The following is a 23,496-nucleotide window of genomic DNA, read 5'->3' as shown; positions in this document are numbered from 1 at the left end:
GACGCGCACACGTAGCGTCAGTCGCAGTCGATTGTTCGATTCGATCTTGCGTTTTTTTGATTTTTCCCAAGAAGAACTTCGTGTGAGTGAGAAGCATTTTTCTGCGAAGAAAACTAGTGTTCGTGTATTTCGGCGCAAGGTGGACATCGTAGAAGAGTACGATCGAGTGATTGGCTTCTTTCCAGAGCAACGTAATCCTTTATTCGATCGAAGATGAGCACACCGGTGAAGAAAGTGCCCATTCACCTGCAGGTTAGTTTGCCGATTTATTTTCATCGTTATCCTTTCGAATGCTTCTACAGGAATCGATTTATTACCGATCAAGCACCGCTTTGTAACTAAATTGTGCAGAATGGACCGTTTAGACGGAAATTTAGGTAAAACACATTAGAAACGTGCCGGCTTGTCTACTGTTACGTGCAGTATCATTCGACAAATAAATTATATTTGTACATCTGAGTTCGAACACGTGATATTTAACATTTATTTTACGATAGTGTAATGTACGTTACAATCGTATTAGTTCATTTACTTTTATCGGATCAATAATTTCTTAGTACATTTATCACTGCCTGTTTTGCGAGAATTTTCATCTCGACGATGATGTTCCACTTATTTTCTACATGAAGATTTATATATGTAATAAAGTCGTAAAACTCTGCTAGAAATTAGCCGTGTAACGGTACTGTAATACAAAATTTCGTTAAAATGAACTGTTACATAAAGATATGTATATCCGGTTCAATTTTACATTTTATTTGCATAAACAAAAAAATCAGTTGTGATATAGAAAGTGAGGCCAACCGGAGTGTAATCACTTGCTTGATAATTAATATCATTAATGATTAAATAAATTTCTGTGTAAATGTAAAGTAATCGGTACCAGTTCATGCCAGTGAACCGTGCGAGAGCACGTATCGATACAAATATATCTGAAACGCGATTATTACAATAAACTAGTATACACGCATCCCTGAATCGTCTCAACCTATCGCAAGATTAGTTGTTGACGGTGTCCGCGGTACTGCATCGATTTTACCGCCTTTTCGTGCAATTATGTATTTAATACTGCATTAAACTGGCATGACAACGTTAATTGCTTTTTCGAGATGCTGTCCACCGTTCTCGAGTCACTGTTTCACGAATGCGAATGCATTCGGTGTACATCGACTCCGTGAATTAATTTCGAGCTGTATAAAGTTGCGTATAGCGCATAAAGTCACTGAACTTCCAATCGATAACCAACGCGAAAGGTTTATTTAACGATTCAGATTATAACACAACAGAATCTCGAATGAGATAAATGCGACGAACATGTCTGCTTAATTAAATAAGTAGAAAGTACATTTACTAAAAATAGACTACGATACAGGTCAGGTGTATTATTAACAAAATTGATTAAACAGAGATCGATTGTTTCTTTAACTCGTATGTACTTTCAATCTCGTCTCTGGTGAACACCATATATAAATCGATAATTTTAACGCGTAAATGTCTGGGGAGTTGGTTAGGGATTTGTGGAATAGTAAATACGTAAGCATGGGTGTTTTCTGCGTCACTAGTAAAACCGAAAGTTTCGACGCACCATCTTCAGTGATCGTAAGGTTGCCGCCTCAAGTTGTTTGCGCATACCGGCAAAATCGGATCCGGCTGCGGCTTCGATGTCGATTACGGTGTAATTAAATGGTGTCTTTTACACAAAATTCATCATGACAGGGAACCGGTGCAGAATTCGACAAGCCAGACGCCGCGGCGCGCGCCGTGCCGTGCCCGGTTCCGATTTTGCCGGTATGTGTGCAAACGGCCTTATTGATCCAAGCGTCTTGGCGCCCGGCATCGGTCTATCTCGTAAAAAGAGCCAAGTGCACATCTGCGTCAAAATACAGGGTGTTCGGCCACCCCTACGAAAACTTTAATGAGAGATTCTAGAGGCCAAAGTAAGACGAAAATCAAGAATATCAATTTCTTGACTGAGGCTTTGTTAAAAATTAAAAAATTTCAAATCGTACTAAAAGAATTATATTTATTTACAGGTGCCAATTACAAGCATTTTTGGTGAATAGACCTACCCCTGAAATCCTATCCATTTTCGAGAAAAAAATTCGAGTAGGTACTGAAATTTTTAGACGAAATTAAAAAATTTCAAATCATACTAAAAAAATTATATTTATTTACAGGGGTCAATTACAATCGTTTTTGGTCATTAGACATACCCTCGAAATCCTAACCACTTTCGAGAAAAAAATTCCTTACCGAAAATATCATTTCTGGCCAGAAATGTTACCCCGAAATTTCGTGCGAATCTTTAAAATGTTATAACTTCTGAACGGATGGGACGATTTTAATGTTTAAAAAAGCAAACTACGCGTATTTTGGTGGAGAATATGTACAAATCGCAAAAATATTCGAAAAGTTGGTCCTTGTCCCCGCAAAATGAGAAAAACCCCATAAAAATGGTCCAATTTTCAAACAGCCATAACTCCTACAATTGTGAATATATTTCAATGAAACTTTTTTCTGAAGTAGAGCTCATGGGTACCTACAAAAAAGTATTAGACAACTTTTCTGTAGGGTGTCAAACAAAATTACTAAAAATGAAAAAGTAATTTTTAAGAAAAATCGACAGGGTAGGTTGCCTAAATTTTCGGCAAAAAAAAAATATTTCAGAACGTTCTGGAAAAATTATTTTCGATTGCGGGGGTCAATTACAATCATTTTTGGTCATTAGACATACCCTCGAAATCCTACCCACTTACGAGAAAAAAATTCGAGTAGGTATTGAAATTTTTAGGCGAAATTAAAAAATTTCAAATCATACTAAAAAAATTATATTTATTTACAGGTGCCAATTACAAGCATTTTTGGTGAATAGACCTATCCTTGAAATCCTATCCACTTTCGAGAAAAAAATTCGAGTAGGTACTGAAATTTTTAGGCGAAATTAAAAAATTTCAAATCATACTAAAAAAATTATATTTAGTTACAGAGGCCAATTACAAGCATTTTTGGTGAATAGACCTACTCCTAAAATCCTATCCATTTTCCAGAAAAAAATTCGAGTAGGTACTGAAAGTTTTAGGCGAAATTAAAAAATTTCAAATCATACTCAAAAAATTATATTTAGTTACAGAGGTCAATTACAAGCATTTTTGGTGAATAGACCTATCCCTAAAATCCTACCCACTTTTGAGAAAAAAATTCGTGTAGGTACTGAAATTTTTAGGTGAAATTAAAAAATTTCAAATCATACTCAAAAAATTATATTTAGTTACAGAGGTCAATTACAAGCATTTTTGGTGAATAGACATACCCCCGAAATCCTACTCACTTTCTTGAAAAAAATTCAGTACGGGCGGAACTTTAAACGTTAATAACTTTTTAAGGAAGCCTGAGGTAAGAAATTGGTATTCTTGATTTTCGTCTTATTTTGGCCTCTAGAATCTTCCATTAAATTTTTTCCCAGGGGTGGCCGAACACCCTGTATATGCGTGTACGCCTGGTTTGTGCACAATGCGTCGTGTATATTCGGCTCAGGTACGATAAAACGTGTGGCGTGTATCCGTTCACGCGATACCTTTTTTGGAGGAACTGTAGATCGTAGGTGGGACTCGGAACATTCGAGTACTTCGTTGGTTTACTATTTTTTAATGCATAGATTTACATTTTTCGGCTGTAATGATTCAATGACGATTACAGATGATATTGTCCTCCACTATACACTAATATAAAACACAACGAACCGTTTTATTTGTATATTTTTAGATGTAACTATGTTTGTATATATTTATATACATATACAGATTATCGATCACTTTTTAAGAATCATCGATTTCACAAAGGTTCACCGGCACTCATGACCCGGATCAATAAAGATGTAATATTTTAAGTATACATATATATAAGCAGTATTTGCAATGTAAGATAGATATACATATGTATATAATCATTTTGTTCTCATAAAAAGAAAACTTATTTTAATTTGTTTTACTTCAAGGGCGTTGTCTACGCCCTCGTAACATGGCGGCCACGTGTCTGTCTTATTACGGCCATAAGTTTAAATCTACGGATAGTTTATTGGGACAATAGAATTCGAATATCTATAAAATAATACAAAGTATTCATTTATTTTTAGAAGTGATTAAAAACGATATCTTGGTTGTCTTAAAATTTAACGCACGTGTAAAGTAAATGTACATCTTTATCGTTTGAACCAAGATGAACTTGATGAATTTTGTTTTTCATTAAACCGATAGCCGTATTTGTTAAGAGTTATAATCATTTAAATTTCTGTACACAGGATGATCGGAAAGTTATCGTGCCACACGTGGACCGATAAAGATACATTAAAAAGATATAGGAACAACTGGAAATGTTTGTTACACATGTTCCATATATAAATTGGATCTGTTAGGGGTATTAATACTTGACCTATGCTCTGGTATAAAAAATTATTATACGTTGGCCCTATTGGTTATCCATACGAATTAAATTTCGCCCGCGTTCGCGGTTTAGTTCGATCGGGCGGACGCTCGTCGAGCCGATAATGGAAAACTTCGTCGATGCTGAACTCTATGTTGGCGCTGCGGTTTCCGGCGAATTGGTCGGTCTAAGAAAATCGTACGGCACTGGGGCTTCGGCTGTCTAGGCAAGGGAACGCGGAGGAACGCGACGAATCAATAGTTCGTCGACACTACGTCGACCTAAAGTCGGAAAAACCACGGAGTTGGGATTTTATGAGCACGCACTCGACACACGAACCAGACGACAGCGCCGAGCAGAATCAGCGATCCTCTGTTTCGCGTTGCGTGTCTTTGCGGACAGCCTCGCGAGGTCTGGACCGCTTTCCGCGGGTAAAAATAAATCCGTGGTTGTTCACTGACATTTTTGCCGCTGGCTTTTTATCCCGATTAGAAGGCAGCGTGGCTCGATTCAAGGAGCTATTCTGGGTCCAAACGTTTCAAAAAATCGACTTCCCCTTATAGGCCTTTCGTCTTAAGGGCCAAGACCACTGGAAAAACCTGAAATAAAGCGTTTTTTTTTGCTTTGATGGATTGAAAAGTAAGAGGATAATAATATTCAAGAATATTATTAACCATGTCGTTAAGTGTTAAAGAAAAAAATATTTATTCAAAAATAGTGCAAAGTGTATCTCTTAATCCACATGAATATAGCTAGAGGTTCTAGAGCTCTCGAAGGACCTCTTTATAGGCCTTTCGTCTTAACTCGAGGAAAATATGGCTTCCCACCCACGATACGTGCCCCTTCGAACCAAACACATTGAGATCTTTTTTTTTCTATCTTGATAATCTAATAGTGATCTTCAAATAATAATATATATTTAAAGAGCGATATTTAAGTTTTGTTCACAGCGTTTGAATTCCCGAACAGACCCAGCCCTACTTTCGACGGACGCGATCATCTTTTTGTTTCGCCGAGAACTTGACGGCGAATTTAGTCGGCTGTAAGTCGGTCACCCAAAATGTAGATTGCTCGTATTATTGCCGAGGCATAAATAGACGCGACGGGGAAGCCAGGTGTGACTCGCCGCTGTCGTTTCCCTGGCGGTTCGTATACAAATGGAAATTAGAGCACGCAAGCTGATCGGAATTGACCCTTTTTTTTTTAACACTTTCATTCGATTAGCCTGAAGACGGATTACGCGGGATGATTCTTAAAACCGTGGCAATACTTCAACGTCCTGAATTTCTTTCGTCATTTGATCGTAAATCATTCGTAGTAGAAGCGAAATGAAGTTTTATCTAATCTGATACAAACTTCTTGATTATCGAAATTCTTTTTTACTGTATTTACCTGCGTTGCAATGTATGTTACGTATTTCTGCAACAAACGGCGCGTATGTACTGGTATCACTATGCTGGACACGTATCGAACAACGTTGCAGAATTCTTTCGTTGATTGACGGTGTACGTTAGTGATTATATGTTTTTTTCTAGCTTGTTATTGTATCGATTTTACTTTTCTTTTATAGACCTCCGTGAAAGGAGTAGAGAGATCTAAAACATATTGGAGTAATAGCTCTGTTAATTAGTTGAGTATGAATACGACGGCGATACTTATCTGATGATTTAATATGAGAATGCTTTGGTACTTAAAATCGTTGAATATTAAACTAATAAGAGAAATTTAGATAGCAAGAGTATTCAGGACGTAGATCCACCACTAATCGCATTAAATCTATTTACAAATCGCATTCTTTACCCGATACCCGCAATCATGGTCGTTAGTGTTACATAAGTATGAAGAATACGAACATAAAATATGAAATGTTTCGTAATGTATTACGTTTTCAATAGTCGTGCCTCGATACTTTTGTACGCAGAATGTCGAATAGAATTGATTTACCTAGAGAAGGTGTATTTAAAAAACGCATTCTGCATATTGCATTTACACCGCAGACAATTCTTATTGTTTACTAGTTTCTCCAGTTCCTAGAACCACTCTTATCACTACCCCCCTTTATAAGAATGAAAATCAATCAGTCTCTGGTATTTTTTAATCACGAATTCGACCAAGTAGTTATATTTTTTTTTTTTAATTTCAGAGAACACAAAAAATATTGACGCCCATACTAGAATAGCTCCTCGATGGAGTCAGTTTGAGAGGAATACAACAGAAAACGCTCGCGTCTGGGAAGGCGTTCTAATTACGCGAGTTTCCCTCCTTAAAGGCGGACGACGGAAAACTCCCTTTTCCCTCTGTGAAAGTTGTTAATTGTCGTTCTTCTTCGATTTCGCGCGGCGCGGAGATACCGTAACCGAAGAAGAAATCTGGTTTTAATTGGACCGCGTGCATACGAAGTGGAACGCCTACTGTTAACGATGTTTCAGCGCACGCGACTATGTTTGACGCGAATGTTGAACAGTTTGCAGACTATCCGACGCAAACGACCGGACGAGGAAGCGATCCTATCGCGATAAGAATAGAGTTTGTGGTTCGATCGAGCTTACGAGTCGTTGTACAGGGCGGATCGTTCAAATGGGACCACCTAGAACGTCTTCGATGTTTATCGTAGGTGGACGGAATTCTTATCGGGATAACGAATTTCGAGCCACGAATAAAACACTCGAGCACGTGTTTACCATTCGCTCCTTCATCTTTCTTTCAACTTTTTCTATTTGGAATTAGAATTTTCAACAAGTCGAACAGAACGTTCGATCGTTCACGCTGGAAATAAACTCCAGTTCACCGTACGAACCCGGAGATACATATTTCAGTGTTCCCATTGCAAGGGTCGGCCCTTTATATTAGGTCTGCTATAGTCTCGCTCGATAAGATCTCCTATTTAGTCTGGTGCGTGCTCGTGCAGACGAATTCGAGGCGTGTGGCCGGGAAATGTTGGCGATATCGATTTTGCCAGGAGCGTATTTTCGACGTGGCCCTAACAGACCTAACAACATCGTTATCGGAATGATAATTTAAATGAACAACCTTTGAACTTGGATTTGAAGACTAATAGCTTTCGATGCGTTGTTCGTTCGATAAAAATTGTAATCTGACTCATTTAGTAGCATCGTGAAAGAAAGCTCGAACGAACGCGTTCAAATTTTTCGCGCTACGAGGATCGTTTCGTATCGAAGTGGCCGCCGCGAGCGGGGATTTCTTTTTTAAAAAATCGCAGCGGCGTACGCGGCCACGTATTTTAAGCCGCTGTTCGCTGAAAATATCCGAGCAGAGATAGCCTGACACACGAAACGCACATGTTCACGCCCGTGCCTAATAACTGTACCGCGAGGATGACAAGGTCTCCGCCCACGCGAATCGCGGCAACGAGGACTCGATATTCATTCGATTCCCACAGTTTCCGTCGAGAGTTGCGTACAACCTTATTCTTCGCTGAATGGAGGAAACATATAGAAAACCGATATCAGATTGTTTGCTCTTTCATTTCATAAGTAAAAATACCATCGTCTTTGTGTCTCTTTAATATTTTCGGTGACCTGGATCGTTCGAACGAACTATGACGATAAAACAATTACGAATTGAATGCAAGGACGCGGATGGGCCATCTCACTTTAGTTGTTTTGTAAATTCGATTTAACGGACTTGCACCGCGCGACACTTTAGAGCAGCAAAGCAGATTGGGATCGATTTCACGAAAGCCTCTGTGTTAACGGTGGTTTAGATTCATGCAGGGGTCGAAGCAATTTCACGGGGCGGGAACCTCGCCCCTCGAAGGGTTGGTTGCACCACGCGTTGCATTACAGAACGTGAAGGGTGCAGACCCAACGTCGGTTATGGAACGTGGGTGGCGACGGCGACAGCGACGGATTGTCCTTTTATTTTTTTTTCGTTCCCCAACCCTCGACTTTCTCCCCTATCCTCTTTTATCTTTGCCCGGATGGGGAACGCCTAGGGGTGGTTGTCACAAGTCCTTTACGCAGTCTGGTCTCCTTTCAATTTGCCTCCGTGTCGACATAATGTTAAGTCAGTTCATAAATTCGTGCGCGTTTATGTTACTCACGGTTCGCGTCTCTTGTTCTCTTCGTTTGATCGAACCAGTCTGTTCGGTACACACAATTTCAAATTTTTAAAAAATGTTTAAAATTAAAAATCCGATTTATCCAATTGCAGAGGCACGGTTGTACGGTTGCTAGATTTTTTTCAATCGCGTTTGAGTAGTTGATCCATTGACGACGATAGTGTTTAATCAACAGTCGTTGATTAGGAAAATTACTTAAGCGTAGAATCCTTCTGTCGGTTATTATCGATCGATATTGGTCCATACACTGTACAAAATATATTGAAAAATATTTACTTAGGCCACTTACGTAATCACCGGCGCGTTTCTACTCTTGAGTGATTACGTTTGATCTTTAGAACGCTTGAAAGTAGCCTGATCCAGGCTACTTGCCTCGAACGATTAGGTGTAGTGGAAGAGATACAGCGAGGCGTGAAGAGGGTGCACGTAACGTAAGTGGAGAGAACAAACACATGAAAAAAGCAATCAAACGAACAAGGGGAACCTTGCTTTCGACTACTATGGCGATGAAAACAAGGGTTCTAAATTTCGTACCACTGGAGTACGATTCGAGTAGGTTCGTTATTCCAATTATCTCGTGCAATTTTAAGGAGAATCTTGGAGTTTAATGCAAGAGAAACGAGCTATTAACCTTGCTGCTCTAATCTATGTGACCCAAAATTAAATTTAAACTTCTATAGGTATTCGTTTCCAAATTTAAATGGAACGCTATTCTGGAATTCGAAGGAGTATGTTAAGCGAAAGAGTATAAGATAATACAATTAGTACTAAGATATTCGTGGAACAATTTTTAATGTGAACGGTACTCGGAATGTTGCCTATTACGCTGAACGCAATTATGTAATTGATTAATAAGCGAGAGTAACGCGTGAAGTGTTTCTGCAGTTGTAACACTACGTGCGTGTAACGATACGTTCTCATGCATTTTCAGTCATTTAAAAATTTCTTTAAAGTATATCTCGGTGAGTATTGACTTTTGATCTGTTTACACTAATACCTTTTTTACTTAATCGTTACTCTTTCGAATTATGAAACGATGTTCCAGGGTGTTCCATTTAAAAAAAAAAACCACAAGGCGCCAGTCGTATCTCAATAAAAATGCAAGATAACAAAAAACTGATTACTCGGTGTCACCTTTGATGTTGAGTTTTACTTGAAACACTTTTCAGTAAATCGTTTACGATCAAATGAGCCTCTCTTGTTGTTGATTTTAGGATTAATTTTTAATACAAAAAGCAAACCATGTATGAGATTATGGGGACTCATATTTATTTAATTTGTTTTTGTAAATAAAAAGGTTCACCCTCTGAACGAGGTACGTGCGTGATTTTCAAAGCTCATTGTATGGTAATTTTTGGACTAGGTCAGTGAAAAACGCGAGATTTTCCCCGGAAAGAACAACGTTGGAAGAGAAACCTCTATTCTTTCGGATGGAAAGATGCATCGCGTTGCATGTGTGCGCGTGTGGAGTGGTATGCTTATCAGTCGGAGCACATCGCGTACTGCTCTAAATCCAGCATTGGCGGAAGTGCGTGAAGCGTAGCTTCTATTATATACTGATTGCTATACTATAGCGTGGAGCAATATACGCACGTTAATCGTCTGCACCGGATGTCGGATCCGACGCACGTTGCAAACGAATATCAAGGACAATATGCGGGAGGTACGGTTACTCTCGCAAGAAGAACGTCACCCCTTATTCTCGTAGTTAATCGTAACCGTGGTTGTAGCATCAGATGGCCAGTTTAATTATAAAAAAAAAATGGGTTAAGGAGCACAAAAACAATTCTAAGAAACGTTGGCTCGAAGTATTTAGAACATTTTCCTGATCTTTTATAAAATGAAAAGTTGTAAGGCGATAACGACTGTTTGTTTGATTTTCAGAGTTCGCAAAACAGGCTGCTGATCAAGGATGGAAACATCGTGTCGGAGGATGGCGTTACTAACACCGACGTTTACATCGAAGACGGTATCATTAAGTAAGAGTCTGCCACAATTCACGCTTATTGCACGCGTTATACAATCGGCGTGAAAACAAGTTTGTGTACATAGTCGTTCGAACTTGGGATCTGTTTGGTCTCGATTCGCGAACGCTTCAGTTCATTCAGCGTCGCGTTTCGACGTTTTTTACGTAAGCTTTTTACGCGAAGATGGTCCCGGGGATGCACGGAGCGTGGATGTAAGCAAACAAACTTTCCGATTTACGATGCAAACGATTACCATGTCATTCAGCATTCCGTTCGCGTGTTTTCCCGCCTCTTTACGCAAGCGAAATGCTGTACACGCCAGTCGTTTTATCAATGAGCGTGGCGAGCCCGCCGTCAAACAGATAACACGTCGATGGTGAGTGTAGTTTGTCAAACGAGCGTGACATGCGCCGTCTAATAGTCGGTTTGACGAGGCCAATAATATTGGGATCTCGATCGTGACGTATAATTATCTGTCGCGTTTAATGGCAGGAAATAGATGATCGATGGTTCTTAGCGAAGACTTAATTTAACCAAGGCGAGCAACATTTTATTCGAACTTCGCTCTATAATTTAATTGTTCCTTTATGCGAGCATTGCATGTGCGATTTAAAGGATAATATATATTGGAATAATTGTAAGTAAATTGTATTTTGTTAGGACTGCTACTGCTTCTAAAATATTATAGATCTCAGTCGTGGAATGCACCGACATTTTAGCGAAATTTAACACATCCTGCGGGTAGTTTAACACGTCGCGAAGTATTTCATGTTTGTGGCTGCTACGTCGTCGGTAGTAATAACCGTAGCGTGCTGTAAAGATAATTGAAGCCAAATAGACAAATTACAAGGAAATACTATGTACACCACAAAAGAAAAGCAGTATAATTTACCCTGCTAATTCATGCTGACCGCAGTCGGCGGAGAATACACGCGCGAAACGCCCGCATATAACGTGTTAATGGAATTTTTTTCCCCATTCTTCTAAAGCAGTGGTTCTTAACTCGGGGTTCATGGACACCAAACTTTAAAGCATTATCGTTTTTCTTACGATTAATTATCCATTAATTACCCTGAGGGGAAAAGTCTATTACTATTCTGCGATACGCTCGGCGTCGACACGTGTAACACGCATAAGCGTGATCTATATAAGACGTACCATTATGTATTCTATTCAGTAGTAAGTGTTCTCGTAGGAATTAGATCGCAATTAAGAGATAATGTAGTCTGCCATAAGCTGTCACAAAATACGTAAACTGATCTGCGAGATAGATCGAAGATTATTTTTTTTTTTTAAATCAATGCTCATCCAACGTAATAATTTCCGAAGTATGCGTTGCACGATTAAGATACGATTCTCTGTTCCGGACTCCCATATGCACGACATGCTGCGCGTCGAAGAGACGAGGCAAAAAGCGGAACGAAACAGTATTTCTTATTTTCGTGAAATTAGCAAAAAATTGAAGGCACGTGTTGCACGCGTCCAACCGTACAACTCCGCCGCAGTCGTAGCTATTTAGCTATAATGAGAATCTTTCTGTCCCTAGGCAAATGGGACGCAATCTGATAATACCGGGTGGCACAAGAATCATCGACGCTTGTCAGAAGCTTGTGATGCCCGGTGGCATAGATCCCCACACCCATTTCGAGCTGGAGCTGATGGGAGCCAAGACTGTCGATGATTTCTACCAGGGTACGAAGGCGGCTGTCGCCGGTGGCACCACGATGATCATGGACTTCGTCATCCCCAGGAAGGACGAGTCTCTGTTAGAGGCGTACCATAGGTACAGAGAGACCGCCGACCAGAAAGTCTGCTGCGATTATTCGCTCCATGTCGCCATCACGTCTTGGAATCCAAAAGTGAGCCTCAGCATCGACGTAACATCTAAGAGAAGACGTAAACGTCGTCGCAGACGTGACGATTTATCGTACAATAAATTGTATGGTTTTGTTTTTGCCTCAACCTGTTCACTTTGTAAACTTTCCTTTCCGGTAGACCCTGGGAAGAATCTTCCACTAATAACACCGTGCTCATAGTCATGCACTACTATTTCTACTTACGATGCGTATTACTTGTTTACTAGTAAGTCGAAGACAGTCTGCATGCTGCTTATCCTACGACAAATCGTTACGTCTATGGTTCTTATTGTATAAGACACTTTTTAATTGGATTTGTGGTATTTGCTACCCTCGAACGTATTCGTTCTGGCCTCCTCGCAATATTGGAAACCCTAGAAAGACCTTGGGCGGTAACCATTGGGACGCATTAACGAGATCTGCCATCAACGTTGAAATGACTGCGTTATGCGAGGTCATCGTGCCACGTACGATGCAGTTCACACGCGCTCTACAGTGTATTTAGTCGCCCGGAATTAGATAATTACCGTAACACGAGTCCTTCCTAGAAAAGAAAGCATACCCATCGTGACCCCTTTCTTGCTACTCGTACGAAAGAGATTTCTCATGTGTCATTTGAAAGTTGTAATAAACGCGTCTGAAATTGTTACTACAGAGAAATAACTAAATTGTACGTTCGCCAAGGATGCATTTGCGTGCAGTGGAAATGACTGCTTCCAAAAAGTAACATTGTTATAGGACATCCACGCACAATCTAAACTACCGTAATATGGGCTTACATAACACGGTGAAGAAATTGCGACAATCCTCTTATAACGCGGTGAATCAAGCTCGTATAAGGCAGTAGTGACAGTCTAACTGCAGTCACAGACGAGAATTCTCAGTTGTGTAAACACTGGGATACTTACTTTTACAATTAATTTTTCTGTACTGGAACAACGTTTTCACATTTTCTACGAGTCACAAAGTTTCCTATAACGCGATCTTATTATGGTTCCTATGGTCTCAGTGGTTCCACACATTGGAAATGAAAAATGAAAATAGTTTTTGAATTAATATGCTATGGATTATTATCTTGCTGGAATGCACCGTTGCACCGAATGCACAAATTACCTTTACATATAAATAAACATTTTGGTTTATGATGCGATTAATATATTCTAAGCGCTCTGCATCGGAAGCACTCATGCAGTTCCATTCTAGTATACTGACTCTAACTCCATTATGGTTCCACGCAGACTTTTACAATGTATTCGTCTATTTTGGTCTTCTTTCCATCGACGTTAGATTTGCATTTATCGGTGAACATGCTATTAACGATTTTACGATCCCTCCGTTTTGTTAGACTACACACTTTCTGAACAATTTCTTGAATAATTACTTCGGAAGAAGACGAGGACGAAGCACATTAATTAGATGAGTCGTACTCGCTATGACAATCCGATCTCTAAGTGCGTTTATTGCAACTTTCCCATCACGTGTCGATTAAATAGCCATTGTTTTCTTGCCTCTTAGATTGTAGACGGATTGTAACGTAAAAAATATTTTTTTCCCGGAGGAATACCAAGAGTGGCCATTTTCGTGCATTGTGTTTCCCATCGACATTGAACCGAACCTAATGGCAAACCATATTACGCCAGCTAGTAAATGGAATTTACGTAATTCGTCTATCGGAAATTACCAGTAGGATACGGTCCACCTCGAATGCTTCTTTTGTCGAACGCCGGTGATCGAAATCTACGCACGAATCAACAGAAAAATTGGCATTGGTGGATCGATTGCTGTCATTATTGGCCATTCGTATACAAGAAACTTCGAACGTCGATCGACGGACAGATCTCTCTGGCTAGATCGTTGGACTTGAAACGAGCGCGAGCCTCTGGCCTAGATGTTGATCGAGCTACGTCTCTAAATATGGGAAAAGCGATAGGTCTGCCGGCAAATTGGCAAATCGCACGAATCTGATGGATAGACAGGGTGGAGGTACCTAATATGGCCTAGCAAAATAAATATCGCCATCGAAATATTATTCATATTTTTTCATTTAACAAAACTGTTAAAATCTAGAGATTCGCAATTGTAATTGAAACAAGTGTAAAGCTTCGATTTCATTTCTGACCGATTCCGTCATCGTTTGTATTGTCTTTCGCCATATTCGCGTCATGTACTCGCTGCGTCGTAGAATTGGTGGGATTGTGCCTGAATGGAATTTAAATTTAGGGATCAAAATCTTCAGAAAAGGTTATATAACAATAGATCAAGATCAAGAATAGTCTTACTGTTATAAAAGCACATTTTATCGTTCGTTCTTTGAGATAAGTTTATATGTATACGAAAGAAACCTTTGGTAAAAATAGTGTTTGAGGGGATGTTTTTGTAAAAGTTTGGGAACCATTGATTTACGAGTTGGTGTCGATGGTGTCGATGCATTGTTATTCCCATCGCTGGATATGGGTTGCTACGGCGGTGGCTGGTAACTGTAATCGGGATCGTGAATGGTGTATCGAACGATCGGTGAGGAAATCGCGCGTGTGGCATACGGATGCATGTAAATTCATCGTGCTCCTTATTTGCCGGCGCTTGGCCAGACTTGCCATTCGTTCCGTTCGGATACGAGTCTCCCGTTCTAATGTTCACGGTTGGCTGTTGCAGGTCAAAGAGGAAATGGAGACGTTGGTGAAGGAACACGGAATCAACAGTTTCAAGGTGTTCATGGCTTACCGGGACATGTATATGCTCAGGGACCACGAACTAATCGAGGTGTTCAAGGTGTGCAAGGAATTGGGAGCCATCGCCATGGTCCACGCCGAAAATGGCGATATTATCGCAGAGGTATAATTTGTTAATAAAATTGTGATTCTTTTACCTACAATGTAGATTTGAAAATTCGAGATTAAGAGCTGTACCAAGTTTGTTTCCTGTGTCACAAGCTAGAAACTATTAAGAATCTTCTTCTAAAGCAGCGATGGCGGGTCAAGCACCCTTTGCGTGCCAAAATTAGGAAAATTGGGCAACATGGTGTGCCAATTTTCTGCACCAGACTGCAAGAAACATAGAATAACTTCGGTAATAATGGCACAATAAATTAACAAATGGAAATGTAAATTTTGAAAGGAATATTAAGGAAGAATATACATATATTATTCATCGATTTCTTCACTTTTGTGAAGTTAATCGACTTGGCAAGTGAACGGTTCAATTTAGCTTAGGAAACGAATGGCTGAATATCATGAAACGTTTAGTCTAGGGTTTATTGCTTGTTTTTTTTTTTGGGAGTTCCATTAGACAGATAAGTCTTCACCTAGGGTCTGAAGTGATTGTATAGCGATTGCCTGGTACGAACAGATTTAGTTCACGAATTTGCTGACGGATGTAGCCTGCATTATCTGGAATTGTTTCAGAACACGAAACGATTGCTCGAGGCTGGAATCACAGGGCCGGAAGGCCACGAAATGTCACGGCCCGAAGAAGTCGAAACCGAAGCTGTGCATAGGGCGTGCGTTATAGCCAGTCAGGTAAGTCGGTGACAGCCATATTCAACACGTGTCGAATGTAAAAAAAGCCATTTTTAGAAATTGCCTTTTATATTTGTTCAATATGATTACCATTCTTACGTACGATGAACTGTGTAACGTTTCTTTCTGAGTTTTTAACCACACTAAATGCATGCATTTTGTATTTTATTCACGAATGATTATTTATGTTTGCTCATCATTGCGCAGGATGGTTCGCTGGGAATAGAGTACCTGATAAACGATAGAATATGACCACTTCGATGTCGGAGTTACGATAGAATATTTCAGATAAAAGTTGAATGGACAAGGTACGAAGACAATATTTTTTTGCATAAATCGATTCTTCTCACCGTTCCGTACATAAAATTATTAAAGTACGGTCATTGCAGACGTTATACGAGATATTTCGTATTTCATGTTTGCAGTATTTTGTACGTGGGCGATCAAATACAAAGAATACGATCTTGCCAATTTTTTCTTGGGCAAATACGGAGTAACAGAAATTTTAGTCGAACAACTTTATGGACAGATAACCAGATCCATGTCTTTTTTATCGATAACATCTTAAATTATCACCGATATCGGTATTTCTTGGAACTTAGATTGTTTTATCTATTGGATAACGCCCTTGTTTGGTAACTATGCGATTTAAAAGTGATAATCTGACAGTGTTAAATCGGGAGAGTATGGGGGATGCTCCGTAATTTTCCAATGTAAAACACGGGAACTTTATTTGTGTCATAAATAACAGTATAACGGAATCAGAAAGATAAGCATTTACATACGTGTTATAGGAATTCGATATTTCAAGTCCACCAGCCTAGTACCACCGTCTGTCTGGGTTAATCGCTTATTATTTCTGCCTCTCTTACTTATTTCACGAACATAACGGTGCTGTCCGGGACTATACTCGGACCAACGAGACGAGTCACAACTGTTTAGGTGGCAGTAGGGGAACTCCCCCAACGAGAGTAACTACTACACAACTTACCACTTAACGGGCGATTCTTGCTCTACATTGTCCCGTTTCCGGGCATTCTTCAAGGAAATTAAGTAAAAATACTCTAGTGTTATCAAATAAACATCGACGCTAGTAAAAATTTATTTACTTTCATGACCGATACTGCTCACAAATATGATAAGAGTAATAACTATTCACGTATAGTCTTAGAAAGCTGAGATGGGAGAACGTAAATCTGCGTGACCCGTCCGTTATGAGTTAAGGAAGTCATAAATAATGCAAGGAAGCGAATAATAAAACGTTTAAACGTTAATGATGAAAGGTTTCAGCGCCTGCTGGGATTAAGTAATATCCTAGCATAGAATAAGAAATATCCTGTAAAGTATTGCATTCTCAGTGGTCATGCTTTAACACTTGTATGCATAATGGTGGGAAGAATCGATTCACGTAAAAAGAAACTTAATTAGGTGACCCTGTGTTCGGTGAACCATCCTCGCGTATTTCTGATTTTCCTCGACCTTTCCTCGAAGATCGAGTCACGATTGATTTAATGTTGTATCGATTGAAATTCTGCATGCTTAGGTGAATTGTCCACTGTATGTAGTGCATGTGATGAGTCGTAGCGCCGCGGAGGCACTGGCTGCTGCTCGTATGAATGGCGTTTGCGTCTTCGGCGAGACCTTGGCAGCCGCAATCGGCACAGATGGCACAAACTATGCGCACAAATGTTGGAGACACGCCGCGGGTCACGTTCTGAGTCCACCTCTGAGGCCAGATCCAGAAACACCTAATGTCCTCCTGAATATGTTGGCCAAGTGAGTCGACGCCATCGCGATCGTTCTTTAGGGTGACTTTGACATCCGGAGCGTTTATCGGAAGATGGCGAAACACCAGGCCACGAACGAATGCTACAGCGATTCGAATTTATCTAGATTCGCTTAGAACGTACACGCAACCTGCACCGTTCTCCGATATTGCATGCTTCCGGAAATTATATTTAGCAATTCTGTCGAAATTCTCGTTGCATGCACGCTGATCGTAGCTACAGTTGATTTTACTTTTCCTTTGCCCTAATTTCTTTCGTATCAGTAATCGCTGTTGTTGCAGCTAGCACGTTACCCTTGTTTCGATGTGCTAACCTAGCGTAGAATAAGAAATGGTCGGGGCAGAAAATTTGGCTGTTCAGGGGCACTCACCCTACTTTGAATCGTTGAGACATGAGTGTCGGGTCTCTCTATTGTAGCCTGTACAGAAAGGGTGTTCTCATAACTGAACGTGTTGAAACCCTTATTCGTGTCTAATGAAATTATTTACGTAACATTAGGCGGAGGCACGAGACACGGAACAATGGGGTAGTTAAACGTAATAATGGAGGATGGTCAGCGACCTCGAGCGGCCAATACTTTCTGCCCCATGAATAGACCAGTGAGAGGATAAAAATGTTGCGTTTAGGTGAATTGCCCGCTGTACGTATCATCAGTGATGAGCAGAAGCGCCGCCGCAGTTATATCGGATAAAAGATACGAGGGTGCCGTCGTGTTCGGAGAGACTCTCGCATGTAGCGTGGCTGTCGATGGTAGGGTACAATATGGAAAAGATATCGAAAAAGCGAGACGTTACGTTACTAGTCCGCCGTTGAGACCCGATTCCCCGACAGCTGTGTATCTAATCGATAGCCTAATCGAGTAAGTAATCCAACTAAAAAATATTTCGAGGGTTGTCTGTCGACACCTTTGCAATATGGATGCAAATAACTGTAGAAACGAAGAATCAAGTAGAAACGATCTTAGCTTTGTAACATTCGGTTTTCCTTATCACCGTTAAAGCTCGGAGGACCGCAGGTCGATTTAGACGTACGATCGATGAAGAGATCCAAGATAACTAGATTTACGCATTATTGCGCCACGTCCATGCGTCTGCGTGGCACGAATATTCAAATTGACGGCAATAAATTACGTGAACGAATTGGCACACACGATACCTAGCGTAACTGAACGTAATTTTAATAGACACCGCGTGGGAAGTTGCTTTTATCTCGCCCAGCGGCATTAAACTTAATTAAACGGGGCAGAGGAAAACTCGTTCAAAGATTGTTGAAACGGTCAGCGTTCGGCTTCAGACGTTTATTCGGTGATACGGTTTCACGGTTTAAAAATTATTTTTTAGCTTGTCAGATGTCAAGGTAACCTTTTTGCTTTTCACCTTTGTCCTTGCCAAGCTTCATTCCCCGTTAACGATGCATTGACGCCACTCTTTATTTCGCCAGCGACCACCTCCAGGTCGTTGGTAGCGACAACTGCACCTTCAATGCGGACCAAAAGGCTCTGGGCAAAGACGACTTCTCGAAGATCCCGAACGGCGTGAACGGCGTCGAAGATAGAATGTCGGTCGTTTGGCAAAAGGGTTACCACAATGGAACAATGGACGCCGCGAGATTCGTGGCGGTGACGAGCACGAACGCCGCGAAGATCTTCAACTTATATCCGAAGAAAGGATTGATAGCGGTCGGTTCGGATGCCGATATCATCATCTTGAATCAGTTCAAGGATCGTACGATTTCCGCCGAGACCCACGTACAGGCTGTCGACTTCAACATCTTCGAGGTAAAGGTCTAATTGATATTAGGTACGACTTTCTCTACTTGTCGATGATAACACATTCTTAACACTTTGACGGCCATTTACTGTTTCAATTTAATGTGTTTGTTCAAGTTTAGATTTTATAATACTGTTTTCTAGCATCTTCGAGTGTCTCGTTTCCGGAAACAAGTTAAGTAGAGCTAATATTTAAGTACTTATTCGAAAAACAGTTAGGTCTGGATTAGGTAACACACGATGCATCGATCATCCTCTATCTCTAGAATAGTCTCTGTTAAGGAGTTCAACGAGCGAAGAACAATCGGTGGTGTTACTCGGTTTCAGGGAATGGAGATTGAAGGAGCAATAGAGTACGTAATAGTGGGAGGACGCGTTTGCGTGGACGAGTACGAACTGAAGGCTGTCCACGGTTTCGGAAAGTTCGTGGAGACCCCATGCCACAATGAATACGTGTATGATATGATAAAGAATAGGGAAAAGGTATGAGATTTATGAAATATAGTGAAAATAATCGTGAAGCTTAACGAAGATAGTAGACACGAATAAAGTAAATGGACAATTATGCCTATAGATCGGGTGAAACTGAGCGTTGTTTGTTCAGAGACCGCGTGGAGTGGCGCGAAACGACGTCGAGGCGAAGAAACACGCTGAGGAGGACGCTGCCATTGCGAAGGAGAAGGAACAGGTTAGAGCAGCGGCGCTAGCTAAGACTCATCAGATGAACAACAGTTCCCCGAACCCGAAACCGAAAATAAAGATGCCCGATTGCGTGCCGACGTTACCAGATTCGGCCGTGGTTACGCCATCGTCGAAAGGTCCTCGACTAAAAGGACAAAGGAATTTGCAAGACACCACTTTCTCCATCAGCGGTAGGTAGCAAATTAACGCGGGCAAATCAACACCTGAACGCTAGCTTTTGATGACTCATTGTTTTTTTAAACGTGAGATTGACACGTCACTCTAATGTCAGACTCTTGAATAATCAGTTTCATGAATTATTGAAAGAACGATGATTTGTTTTCCACTATTTCATAAGGAAGTGTATTCGAGTTGTAGGTATGCTATCGTTTAAAAAGCTTCCGTTCAAGTCGCGAGCCCGTGTTTTAAACTGAAAACCGGCATTGGAAGCGTTGTTTTTTCACAGATGACGTAGAGGAGGCGAGAAGAGCCTGTATCCGCGTGAACAATCCACCGGGTGGTCGCAGTGCAGGAGGTTTTTGGTAATTTATGAAAAAAAGTGATCAAGGTTCGCTTTGCATATAGGGATTTTTTATTACTAAGAACGGTGGAAATCCCTCTCCTCTGATCACCCTCCTTGTCATTCACATACACACACATACGCATCCACATTTTCCTTAATTCTGTTTCATGTGAGAATTGTCAGCCCGCTTTTCAGGTTCGCTACTCACCAAATATTAAGATTTTAAGTTTAGTTTGTTTGCAATTGACATTATATTCCCGTCGTATCAAGGTCTGTTCCATTAAAGGAGGATTCGGAAGCCACTGCTAAGTAGAGAGTGTACGTTCATATTCGTGTGTCGCTCCATTTCTCGCTTCATTATCGTTTTATTGCCGCTCTGTGTATCCGTGCGCTTCATTCTTTGACCTTGGACAGTTGGCGCGTTCCACGTGGTTCGTGTTTCTTCGACGATGGACTTTTGCGTGCAATAGACGAAAGAATTCGTTCGTGTAGCTGGGTCGTTCATTGTGTGTTGGTACGTGAGTCTTTTGATTGGTTGTGTTCTACGTGAATAGTAACTCGAATGCTCGTGTAACTGTATTTACAATTAATAAGAACAATCGATCCGAACGCGTTTAGTACGGAAACGTTTAGTTTTTTGTTCTAAAGAACGTACGCGTTTTCGCTTCTCGACGATGACCATTGTTAAATACAGTTACGCAATAATTTGAATTTTTGTGCAATTGGAATTTTTACTGCGTGTTATAATTTTGTTATATTTGTTTCTTTTTTCTCATTAAAAAAAATGTTTAAAACGATAATACGGAAAATACTCCAAGGTCAAGCTTATGAGCTACTTATTTATTGCATATGCATATACATATTACTCCAGAAAATACGTTTGCATCTATAGAGCAATCTCGATGACCGAGGTGTTCGTGCCGCGATTATTAGTAAAACGTTATCGTTCACGAATCATAAATTGTACATTAAACTGTTGTTAGTTATTGTTATGACTTTCGTTCTGTATCGTGCGATGTTACCGTCGATCATGTACGGTGATGTAAATATTACATGGCCGGTGTAAATATTACATACGGAATCTGTTTTGCTTTCGTCTAATCAAGGTTTCTCCAACATGCGATTATCTCATGGGCATAACACGATACATTTTATATACACTATCGATACGTTTAGCTTTAAAATCGACACATTGTAAGTTTAATCTTAAGAGCCGAACTGTTATCGAACAGTGATTGTTCTGTTTTTCGTCACGTTCTAATGTTACGCAACGAAATTAAAATTGCAGCGTTACGTTTCGAATCTGTGTTCTGCTCTGAACGTTTGAAAATGTTCAGCGTAATCCGCAAGGTTTTCAATTGAAAAATGCCTAGCACGTGAACGATAGCACGTAGGAACGTTAACTGAATTACGACGCACAAATCTTTAATTAAAGAGACACAAGGCCGCTAAAATTCTAGATTAACCAACTGTCTATGCCGGAAGTGAAAAATTAATGCGATGCATTAGACAGAACGCACACTTGTTGCTCACTATTCTGGCTGCAGAATTTACCGTAAAAGCAGACATTTGACACCGTTTGATTAAATCGAATTGAAGTTTTTTTTTTTAATTTCTCATCGACCTAATCCTACATTCCGAATTTAACGTGTTACGAAGATTTGATTTTCCTTTTTTTTTTTTTTAACTTTAGTTTGTGAAAGTTATACGTTGTTATTTTTATTAAATCCTTGAGATACGCACTGTTAACACACTCGTCTGCGAAAGTAATTTTACCGGTAATGGTTTTAATGGTAATAACGTTAAGAGTAATGATATTAACAATAATAATCATCGCATAATAAATATCCATCACGTACTCACTATCGTGTAAGGTGAACGAGACCGAAGTTTTATGAATAACGTACGGCTTGTCTGAGCTACTTGTAAACGACCAAAACTTTGGTTACCATTGTAACAGTTGTAATATGGAATTTACACTATTGTGAACACCGTGATACACTTTTGGGACGAGATTTTTTGATCGCATTTAGATGAGATATCCGAGAGTTTTCCTAGTAGATTTTGTATTGAAATTTCATAAGCGTTTCTAAGAGTTTCTATACGCGAAATGGGTTATATTAGGGATTAAAGAAAAATGTGACGTTTAATTATTTGACATAATTTAGGCTAGATCTCTAGGCTATTGATCGCAGTTATTTTATCGAAACGACTCCACTGTTTCCCACGATGCATTGTTGTCTTTAAATAATTACATAGCTGGATGTGTGTGATTATATAAGACTGCTTGAAGCCTGTTTAATCGAGAAGCGGTTTTGTTTTGTCCGAAATATTACAGTTTGTTGAGAAAATGTTATCACCGTTCGTTTTTACCGTTTATAGACTATTAACAATTTATTGAGCCTTTATCTTGCATGTTACATTCGCTGAAGATACATAATTATAGTTTGTTTTTCTTTGGTAAAAGTAACATCGCCATCTTTGATAACGAGGATTTTTACATCCGTTCGCCATTATAATAAATCCGCGTTTTGCATAGAAGGGTTTCCATGGGAATTCATTAATCGCACACGCGGAGGCTTGGCAAACAGATTTACCTTTATAAAAATATAATTATCAATGTGTTCACGTTGCGTGACCTCGAGTCGAGTATTCGAAAGAGATGTATAGTGTATCGATATAATAAGTGATATACAGCTAGAGTACCTATTTATGTCTGTTACAATGTATGTGATCGCTTGAAATAAAAACTTGACATCAATATTGAATCGACAGGATTAAGCCTCTTTTATTTGTTTAACGAAAAAAATTATTCTACCGTCTTTATTTCTTTTACTTTCAGAAAAAAAATCAGTTTTCATTTTACGCGATTCGAAAGACACATTCATTTATATCTAAT

The 23,496-nt window shown here is 39.9% G+C and overlaps 1 protein-coding gene across 6 annotated transcripts; it reads left to right on the top strand.

The window, feature by feature from the left end:
* The first annotated feature begins 7 nt into the window (after positions 1-7).
* Positions 8-23,369, top strand: Crmp (Collapsin Response Mediator Protein). 6 transcript variants are annotated; one of them, XM_076763557.1, is made up of 10 exons: positions 8-252; positions 10,385-10,479; positions 12,014-12,326; positions 14,976-15,155; positions 15,725-15,838; positions 18,252-18,484; positions 19,066-19,402; positions 19,721-19,876; positions 19,998-20,265; positions 20,541-23,369. In XM_076763557.1, exons 1-10 carry the CDS (start codon positions 214-216, stop codon positions 20,618-20,620), a joined length of 1,815 nt encoding a protein of 604 aa, XP_076619672.1. In that variant the 5' UTR covers positions 8-213; the 3' UTR covers positions 20,621-23,369. The 6 variants fall into 6 exon arrangements, with proteins under 6 accessions (XP_076619672.1, XP_076619673.1, XP_076619674.1 ...); XM_076763558.1 differs by lacking the exon at positions 18,252-18,484 and adding an exon at positions 17,382-17,614; XM_076763559.1 differs by lacking the exon at positions 20,541-23,369 and having other exon boundaries at positions 19,968-20,068.
* The last annotated feature ends 127 nt before the right edge of the window (positions 23,370-23,496 follow it).

Source organism: Colletes latitarsis, chromosome 4 (genome assembly GCF_051014445.1).
Source record: "Colletes latitarsis isolate SP2378_abdomen chromosome 4, iyColLati1, whole genome shotgun sequence".
NCBI classification, from domain to species: domain Eukaryota; kingdom Metazoa; phylum Arthropoda; class Insecta; order Hymenoptera; family Colletidae; genus Colletes; species Colletes latitarsis.
Note: the sequence above shows the minus strand (reverse complement) of the source record. Positions and strands in the feature narration are given on the sequence as shown.

Excerpts from the sequence above, each read along its gene's own strand:
- Crmp (XM_076763557.1), top strand. The coding sequence starts at position 214 with ATGAGCACACCGGTGAAGAAAGTGCCCATTCACCTGCAG. Across the intron at positions 12,327-14,975 it reads TCACGTCTTGGAATCCAAAA|GTCAAAGAGGAAATGGAGAC; the intron begins GTGAGCCTCAGC and ends TGGCTGTTGCAG. Across the intron at positions 15,839-18,251 it reads CGTGCGTTATAGCCAGTCAG|GTGAATTGCCCGCTGTACGT; the intron begins GTAAGTCGGTGA and ends TGTTGCGTTTAG.